General features: G+C 51.5%; 1 protein-coding gene across 1 annotated transcript; it reads left to right on the forward strand.

Moving 5' to 3' along the window:
* The first annotated feature begins 13 nt into the window (after positions 1 to 13).
* SCNN1G (sodium channel epithelial 1 subunit gamma) lies at positions 14 to 9,732 on the forward strand. The gene is made up of 13 exons (XM_062503627.1): positions 14 to 44; positions 224 to 554; positions 1,292 to 1,586; positions 2,031 to 2,224; positions 2,619 to 2,722; positions 3,262 to 3,425; positions 6,167 to 6,265; positions 7,426 to 7,543; positions 8,043 to 8,121; positions 8,202 to 8,259; positions 8,601 to 8,662; positions 8,858 to 8,933; positions 9,343 to 9,732. Exons 1-13 carry the CDS (start codon positions 14 to 16, stop codon positions 9,730 to 9,732), a joined length of 2,001 nt encoding a protein of 666 aa, XP_062359611.1.
* Positions 9,733 to 10,077: the final 345 nt, after the last annotated feature.

Consider the following 10,077-nt stretch of genomic DNA (forward strand, 5'->3'; position numbering starts at 1 on the left):
CTGAGAGCGGAGGATGGCGCCGCCGGGCCCGGAGGGCGGCCGAGGTGAGGCGCGGCGAGCGCGATGCCCCTCCGGGACGGCCGTTCCGGGGGTCAAACACCGGGAAGGGGGTGGGATGCCGGGTGGGACGGGCCCCTGCGGTCGCGGTGCGGCGGGGCACCGGGCGGCGGCCGCGCGCGCGCCGATCCCCCAGCCGCCCCCTCAGCGCCCGGTTCGCCCGCAGCGGCCGTCGCGGCTCCCGGTGTGCAGAAGAAGATCACGGCGCGGCTGAAGCGGACGCTGCCGGTGCGGGGCCCGCAGGCGCCCACGCTGAGCGAGCTGATGCGCTGGTACTGCCTCAACACCAACACGCACGGCTGCCGCCGCATCGTGGTGTCCCGCGGCCGCCTGCGCCGCCTGCTCTGGATCCTTCTGACCCTCAGCGCCGTGGGGCTCATCCTCTGGCAGTGCGCCGAGCTCCTCATGAACTACTACAGCGCCTCGGTCTCCGTCACCGTCCAGTTCCAGAACCTGCCGTTCCCCGCCGTCACCATCTGCAACATCAACCCCTACAAGTAAGGCTCGGGGGGCTGGTGGGAGGATGGGAGGTCAGCACAGCACCGGACTCCTTCCCGAGCTCGTCCCGGTACTGCTTTCCCCACCTGGGTTCTCCCTGTAGGGCACCTGGTGTGCCACATCCCCGCTGTGCCGTATGCCCTGCACTCTTCCCCCCTCGCTGCTGCCTGCTGACCTCGGCTCTGTTCATGCTGCTTTCTGCTCCACGCAGTCCTTGTCAGATCTTTGGCTCTCTTCAAATTCTCTTCTTCCCAGGACTGAAGCTCCAGGATTACAAACAGCATCATCTCCTAAAGAATAGAAAGGGGACGCCTGTCACTCCTCTCTTGCTTCTTTCTTTCCTTATGGGAGATTTTGACATGATTCATCAACAGTACTTTTTCTCTTGTCAAATCATGCTTTACATTGCTCTCTGTTCTGCTGCCAGATTCCCACCCCGGTCCCCACGGGGATCCAGCTCTTTGATGACTCTTCACAGATGAAGTCTTATTTCCACATACTCTGCCTCCTCGGACTTCCTAACATAAGGAGCTTGAGAGTCTTGGGAGAACTATATGTAGTTCAGTCTGCTCTGCTTCCTGGGGTCCTTGCTCCAGGATCTCTCCATGGATATAACTGTTTCTGCCCTCACTGGTGAGACAAACTGGTGTGAGAGCTGCACGGGGAATGCTGTCCCAAGCCATGGATCCACAGTGCAGCAGTCAGTGGTGTCACTGTCACCTTGTCTCCCATGCAGGTACAGTGCCATGAAAGAATATTTATCTGAGTTGGACAAAGAGACAAAAAAGGCTTTGGAAACTTTCTACGGATTTTCTGAGGGCAAGTCCAAGGTGCGCCGGTCGGTGGATGACTGGAACAGCACAGGGAGCGACTTCTTCCAACAGATCCCTCTGCTGAAGGTCGAAGACTTCTCCAGGACAGCGACTGACCTGCGCAGCGGGCAGAAGAGGAGAATAGAGGGAAGTGTCTTTCACAAGGACTCGTCCATTGTGAACTCGGCCGATTCCAATGACATCATTGGCTTTCAGCTGGTGAGTGTCACTGTGCCCTGGCCAGCGAGTTCCCTGTAGGGCAGCAAAGGGCTGTGTTGGGGTCAGTGTCCCTCTGGCAGGTTTTATTGCCTGCTCAGGTGGCTTTGGGGTGCATAGTGGTGAAGAGCACCCTGTCTTCTCTTCTGCCTAAGCCTCCATGGCTGCTGCAGAGTCACCTCCAGATCTCTGGAGAAGTACCTTCCTGAAGTCTTCCCAAATAGAGTCAGTGTCATCTGTGACTTTTTTTTTGGTCCTGAAATACTTGGTCATGTCACTTAGCCCTGCATAAAAGGTCTTCGATACCCACTGTAACTTCATACATGGTTATTTCTGTGGAAGAGAAACACTATCAGATATACCTTGTACAGTCTTTAATTTACACCTGCCTTGTAGAATCCATGATTTCAGTCCATCTGAAATGTTTTTTCCCTTTGTGCTCGTCAGTGTGATGCGAACAACAGCAGCGAGTGTGCCCTGTACACGTTCAGCTCGGGTGTTAATGCTATCCAGGAGTGGTACAAGCTGCATTACATGAACATCATGGCACAAATTCCCCTGGAGACTAAAGAAAAATTGAGTTACTCTGCTGATGACCTTATACTGACATGTTTCTTTGATGGCCTATCTTGTGACAAAAGGTCAGTGCACAGAAAATTCCTGCCATCTTAACAGCTTATTTCCAAGCCCGTAACATGTAGGAATGGAATATTTGGTATTTGCTGAATTCCAGCAGGAGCCACTGCTAGTTCTGTGAATCTGCCTTCCCCCATGCTATTAACCCCCATTCCTACGTTAAGACTTCCTCAAGTTTCCATCTCCTGATACATTAAACTAGATCATACTGCCATGTATCTTCAAGTTACTCAGAAAGAGACCCACATCTTTCAGCAAAATAAACTTATTGAAAAGAAGTAATAAAACCCCCCATGCAGTCCTGGTCTATCTCTTGTCAAAACCAAAGTTGAAATGTGCTGCCTTTTTCCCACAGAGAGAACTACAGGGAACAATATCATGTTATTTGATTTCTTGCAGGCACTTTACTCGTTTCCATCACCCTCTCCATGGCAACTGCTACACCTTCAACAGTGGTGAGAACGGGACCATCCTGAGCACCTCCACAGGTGGCAGCGAGTATGGTGAGTGGGGCACTCTGCACACCCGGGGTGTTCCAGGGCACTCTGCACACCCGGGGTGTTCCAGGGCTCTTTGCACACCTGGGCTGCTCCCTGTCACTTTGCATGAGTGGGGTGTTCCCTGTCAGTTTGCAGAGGAACTGTTTGATAACAAGTGGTTCAGCAAACTGGATCCTGCTGGAGCGTGAGTGATGTGTTGGCTGTAGATGTACAGGCTGATTGGGGAAATGCCTGTTTGAACTAGTGCAAACTCTTGCCTGAGAATACAGATAATATCATTGCATCACTAATGTTTTCCAGCTGCAATTACTGCTGCTCAGTTATATAAGTGAGTTCCAGCCACGTTCTCGCAGATGTTGTACTCGGTACCACCAAGGGATGTTACTGGCTGCAGGTGTCTTGGGCGGGCTGGGCAGAGGCTGTGCTTGGCTGTTACAGTTCTACTTAAGGCTAGATAACATTAAATAAACTGCTGCCCTCCCTGACCAGAAAATGTGGCTCTGGCTCCTGGTGTAACTTCCTGCCTTGTCTCTGTGGTTCAGGACTGCACGTTGTTCTGTACATTGATGAAGCAGACTACAACCCCTTTCTGGTGACATCCACAGGAGCCAAGATCATCGTCCACGACCAAAATGAGTATCCCTTCATTGAAGACATTGGCACAGAAATTGAGACTGCAGCGGCCACCTCTATAGGGATGCACTTTGTGAGTGGCAACAATCTCCTTTGCCGATGCACCTTTGCCTTGGTACAGCTGTAAATAGGAACTGATGGGGTGATTTCAGAGAACCAGCAGCTCCTGGCCTTTAAATACCTCCCACTCAGCAGCTGAAGTGCCCTGAGGGGAATCCTGTGATAGCACTTTTCTGGACAAAAGAGGCCATAGGAAAATCAGGTCTTTATAAACCAAAGTGGCCTGTGATATTGTCTGTTCTCTCTTTTCTTCCACCCCTTGGCTTTCCAGGGGATTTTTGGTTTTGTTTTAACGAAAAATCCACAACCACAGAAATGTGTTGTCAAGTGCCTCGTTTGGCTTTAGCAGTGAGCTGGGAGTTTCATCCCACGAGGGTCCCTGGGGGCAGAGGAGCCAGATCTGGAGCTGTGGGTCCCCTCTTTGGGGTTGGAGCCCATGGGATGGTGGCAGCACAATCCCTTGAACTGTTTTGTGAATGTAAGCCTCATTCTGCTGGTTTTCTCTCTATCCCAGCAATAAAAACACCCTCGTGGGCAGTGGCTTTGCTTTTGCCAGCTATGAGCAAAGGCAAGGAGAGCTGCAGATCCTGCTTTCCCCATTTAGTGTCGTTCAGAGGAGGCATTTGGCCCAAGGGGGTTCGGCACTGAAGAAAGCTGTGCCAGGTCCCCTTTCATCTGGATGGGCTGTTAAGTGAGCACTTGAGGTCTGCCTTTCTTTCTGCTTGTCTGGTCCGAGCATCAGCCATCCTGCTTATCTGGGTGTGCCAAGGCCCTGCATTAGAAAAGACATTAAAAGAGGGCTGATGTTTTAGAAAATGCAAATAGTTAACTGTCTTCCAGCTGTCTGGAAAACTGTTGCAGCAACTCCTTGGTCAATCATGACTGAGAGGTTTGGGAACCAGGATGATGTGAGGACACCAAGTCTCACAAGACTTCTCTCACCCTCACGCTGTACAGAGACGGTCATGCAAGGCAGAGTCTCAGTATTTAATGTAATATGTTCCTAGCACAATAGGTTTGGAGTGTTGCTGTCGTATAAAAGACAAGATTAGGCACAGCTTAGTGTCTGTATATAAAGGATTTGTTTTGAGGAAAGGATCCAATTGCATCCTAATGAGGCAGCCAAAATAGAAGCTGGATACAATATCTGGTCTCAGAACAAAATCTGGGGATCACTGTCCTGCTGGGAAAGGACAACTCCAGAGAGCCTGCTGAGTGGTGGGGGGGTCAGGATTGTTAGGACAGGGCTGCAGCACCGAGGTGCCAGATCAGTCCTTGTCCCCACATGCACGGTCACAAAGAGGACACAGCAGCTGTGTCCCACACCGTGCTGGGCTCTGAACACAGCATCAGCGTCCAGTTATTGCTCATGGGCTTCTGCCGAGTACTAGACTACCCCTCACCTCCAAAAATATTCCAAGCTGTTTGGCATGCAAACAAGGCATTGCTTGGTCAGAGTTACAGTGCTTTAGCTAAATATTTAGTTTGGAAATTATTTCAGTACCTGAATGAACAAGTAAGCTTTTGTAGGAGCATAAGCCACAACAAAATAATTCTATACAAAGGATCGATCATCTCTTGGAAGCTCCTTGGAAGCCCCAGGAGCAGACTGAGGTAGTGTCTTGCCACTACATTGTTTGTGGAATGTAAAAGCTGGTTTCGGTCAGTTTTCAGGGTAATGCATCTCTAATACTGCAATCCCATCTTTCCCTCTAAAAGGAGATTTGAGCATCTTTAAAGGCACTAATTTGCACCACAGTGGCCGGGAGCCTTCTCTTGCTATAGACAAAATGGTGAGGTATGCTGCTATCAGGTGTGGCCTCAGGGGTTGGATTCAGTGCCTTGGGGGTAACGAGCCTTTCTCAGATTCCTGCTAAATTGATCCTTTGTACAGAATTTTTAATTCTAATTTTAAGCTATGTAGAGAAGGTCAGGTGAATGGATTCTTAAATGGATGTTTCTTGTGGTTTCTGGCCACTTTATTGTAAAGTGGATAATTACTGCAGAAAGATAGCAGGGGCTGAGGGGGGTAAGGCAGTCTGCAGGAAGTGGGCCGTGGAGCTGGAATCAGATGGGAATTTGAGGGCTCCCAGCCCTGGTTTCACAGACCTTGCAGGCACAGACTTGGCATGCCAGAGCTCTTTGCTCTGGGCAGATTTCAGAACAGGAAAAGTCATTAGCATTTGAGAGGAAGGGTCAAAGCAGCACCTGGAAAAAGGTTTGAGGGAGACACAAACATTTGATTTAGAGTGGATTGAGAGAGGTGCTGTTGAGCACTAGTGGAGCCTCAAGTGCTGTTTACCCCGGCACAGGAGCAGCCAGTGCAGGAGCAGCTCAGGCATGCAGGGATCCTCACAGAAAATAACCCAAAACCCCTATCCAACAACCACCATCCCTCAGAACACAAACGTCCAGAACAAACCCCACACAGCCTGTGAGACTAGAAGAGAACATGCATATGGATTACTCTGCTTTGAAAAACCCTCACTGCTGTGGTTATGCCACCTTGCCTTCCCACAGAAGGTTTCCAGGAAGGCAGCAGAGAATCCCGCCAGAGCAGTGTTTTGGGAAACGGATATTAGAAACAAAAACCCCTTGTTTTGACAAGGGATTGACAAATCATTTTAGGTAGCAAAAGGTAAACATTCTATTTAAAGCTGCCTTATCACTTACAGTTTCAGAGTTGGGATAAAGTGTTGCTGAATCCTTTGGTGAACTCCAAAAAAACAAGTTTTGTTCTTTTCTGTTTTCCAGACTCGGTCTCGCAAGCTGAGCAAGCCCTACAGTGATTGCACAGAGACAGGAGCTGACATACCTGTGGGAAATCTCTATAACAAGAGCTACTCACTCCAGGTAAAGCCATTACATTTGAATTTATCAGTTGCTTGAAAACTACCTGCATAAAAAGCTTTATAACAGTCTGTGGTTCAGAGCCTGGGAGCAGTCTGAGCACAGGGTTGTGCTGATGTGAAATGCGACAGCACTTCTTAAAATCCAACTTTTATTCCTAAGTGGCTGCTGTTTGAAGTTCCCTCAGGCACCCTGTTAGATAAAGAGAGAACATGAGCTCATTAGGCAATTTTCAAGCAATGTGAGACTGGAAAATATTGGCCAAGTAAAGGTTGCAGCTTAGTAACCCTTGAAGCCAGAAATTGTGACCTTTAGGACTCCCAAGAATAACAGAAACCATCTAATCAGTATCCAGATAGCAGGATGTTTGTTTACAGAGTAAATTTCCACTAATTTTACATGGTTTCTGTAATTTGGTACTCTTGGAGAGTGTCAGTTGTTCTGGCACTCTTCACTTGAAGAATTGCACTTGAATTAGCTGCTGCCTGCTGCAAAGCCCAAGTCTAAGCTGAATTTGTGTTTTATGGGGAATATGAAATCTACTGTGCTGTAGTGCCAGGTAGGATCACCCAGACATTATCTCAGATTTTTAATAACAGTACTTCACCGAAACTCAGTGCTCAGGAGGGCTGGGTCTGGGACCAAAAGGCTTGACTGGGATTTAAAAGAGAAGTTCTGTTCCTGCATGTCCCAGTGTTTTAGCACAAGCCACAGCTCTGCTGCCTTGTTAATCCTCCCAGCTTCACCTCTCCCAGTAGGCACCAGCAGGGTTTGGTGGAAGCTGTGAACATTTGCTGCTGTGAGTCACTTCCCACACCTAGTTAGTGATTCATGGGCCACGTGCCATGGCAGGCCTAAAACCCTCTCCTTGACTCTGTAAAGAGCAACTGCAACACTGAAGCTTTTGGTGGCTACAGAGGAAGTTGGGGCATTCATAGAACCCCCATATATGTAGTCCTCCAACAAGATTATATTCTTATTTTTTGCACTAGAGCCTCCATACTTTCTGGCTGTGTTTGTATTCACTCACAGCAGAGTCTGAAGGCCCAGGGAAACAAGATTCCCATCCCACTGCTGTTGTCATAAGCAGGATGTTTTTAGGTGCACAGGAGCCTGGAGCTTGGTGCTGCCTCTTAGCCCCCAGCTGTGTTTTTTTTCCCCAGATCTGCCTGCACTCCTGCTTCCAGAAGGCCATGGTGGACTCGTGTGGCTGTGCCCAGTACGCTCAGCCCTTACCCGCTGGGGCCGAGTATTGCAACTACAAGAAGAACCCAAACTGGAGTTAGTATTGAAATACCTCTGGCACTGCACCTGCCTCAGCTGCCAGTCCTGTCCCCTGCAGTACCAACCTGTCACACGGCCCCTGCACCCCCAGCATGCCCATCACACAGTCCCCTGCACCCCCAGTGTCCCTGTCACAGTGGCTGCATGCCCAGTGTGCTGGGATGAAGCAACTCTGCCTTAACCCACTTAAGCTCTCACCCCCAGAGCCTTGCTCACACTGATGGTTTGTGAAACATGCCCTGGTGGCTTCTTACCTGTGCCCACCACAGAACACTGGAGTGGAGGGCTTGAGCAGGTGTGGCAGTTTTCATGCCTATATCAAGTGACAGCCAGTTCCCAAGAGTCTTTTGCAATATTCATAGGGTAAATCTTTTTTCCGAACTATGTAGGTGATGGCCACCTATGGGCCACCTATGCTGCCCCAGATGTCCCACTCCAGCCCAGGTAGCAGGTTTTCTTTCTGGCTTCTCACTCACATCCTGCTCTTCTCCTGCAGTGTACTGCTACTACAGACTGCACGAAAAGTTTGTGAAGGAGCAGCTGGGCTGCCAGCAGATCTGCAAAGATGCCTGCAGGTGAGTCCTTGCCACAGCCAGAGGTAAAGTGTGTGTGTGGGAGTCAGAGCTCACAAGTGACATCCTGCCTTTCTCTGCAGCTTCAAGGAGTGGGCACTCACCACCAGCATTGCTCAGTGGCCATCCACCGTTTCAGAGGTCAGTCCGCAGTTGCACTCCACCAGAACAGCAGCCTAGCACAAGGCATTGAGTAAGCCCAGAGGCTCACCACAAAAGCAGGAGGCCCTGAGGTAGTCAGTAGCATTCAGTGATGCTGCTCCCAGAGACCAGTCTCTAGTTTCTAGCTCAGGGCTTCCCTCCAGGAGTTCACCATTAAACTGAAAATTTGTCTTGGGAGATCCCCTTGGGCTCAGCTGGTCTGTCACACACTCAGTTCTGGTGCCCATACTTGCCCAGGGAGGTGTGGAGCATGAGTCCCTTCCCAAGGGTCTCTGCACAAGAACCTGCAGCTGGAGTAGCATTTTCTGTCTGTTCTCCAGGACTGGATGCTCCGAGTTCTCTCTTGGGACAAAGGGCAGAAACTCAACAAGAAGCTGAACAAGTAAGTCCCCCTGTGTGTTCCTGCCTTGCACCTCCAGCTCTGATACAATCTCGGCAGCCCTAATGATGGCAATTGGGGAAAAAGCTCCCTTGGAGCAGCCCAGCCCTACTGGTCCAACTGGTTACTTGCATATTTTTTCAGTATGTTTCATGTTATTGTTTTACTAAACCCTCTACCTGCCTCCTGCTTCCCCAGGACAGACCTTGCCAACCTGATGGTGTTTTACAAGGACCTGAACGAGAGATTCATTTCAGAGAATCCTGCCAACACGGTGAGTGAGTGTGCTGATCCCTACTCCCAGGAGAGGCAGCACTTCCTCCCACGCAGGCTGGGAGCTTTCACCTGCCCAGGAGAGCAGTCCCACACGGGCAGGGGCAGGAAGCTGATCACAGATATGCACCTCTGGGCTGGTCCTACCCTTTCCAGCCCTTATCTCAGGCCACGTCTCTGCCTGTCCAGCCCCGAGCCTGTGCAGGGCCAGCCTGCAGGCTGCCCACAGCAAGCTCAGCTCCAAGCTCCTTCTGAAGCAGAGCCAGAGAGAACAACAGCAGAGACGGGCCCACTGCGTTTGGGAGTGCTGAGCAAGCACTGGGTGCCCCGGCTCGGTCCCCGCCTGCCGGGACAGCACCGTGGACGCGTGCCCCTCGCGGACCCTCACCTCGTGCTTTCTGCCCTTCCAGCTCGTCATTCTCCTGTCCAACTTCGGGGGCCAGCTGGGCCTGTGGATGAGCTGCTCGGTGGTGTGCGTCATCGAGATCGTGGAGGTGTTCTTCATCGACTCGCTGTCCATCGTCCTGCGGCGCCAGTGGCAGAAGGCCAAGAAGTGGTGGAGCCAGCGGCAGCGGGGCGGCGCAGGGAAGGCACCGCAGGCCGGCGACGTGGAGAGGCAGGGCCACGACAACCCCGTGTGCATCGACGAGGACCTGCCCACCTTCACCACTGCCCTGCGCCTGCCGCTGCCCCAGGACAGCCCCCTGCCCAGGACTCCCCCCCCCAATTACAGCACTTTGCGCCTGGAGACCGCCTTCACCGAGCAGCTGCCTGACACGCTGGAGCTGGGCCAGCACTGACACTCCTCACCCACCCACCCACCGTGTGCCCAAAGAGGGGGGTCCTGGACCCACGTGTCCAGACAAACACTGAGGGGCTGTCGGGTCACACCCTCACTCGGGGATTGAGCCGGCAGTCAAAGCTGCCCTGAGCAGAGCTCAGACACAGAAGCAGAGGGCTCAGAGACATTAGGAGCTTCAAGCAACATCAGTCCTGGAGTTAATGATGGCAGGAGATGGCTGGAGCAGGATGTGGTACTGAGCTGGGGTGTCTCACCAGGCAAAGGCACGCATTAGCCACCAGCTGCACACACCCCATTGCATGTGGGCAGGAGTTGCTCCACAGCACCAGATTGCTGCCACATT

Source organism: Cinclus cinclus, chromosome 16, assembly GCF_963662255.1.
Source record: "Cinclus cinclus chromosome 16, bCinCin1.1, whole genome shotgun sequence".
NCBI lineage: Eukaryota > Metazoa > Chordata > Aves > Passeriformes > Cinclidae > Cinclus > Cinclus cinclus.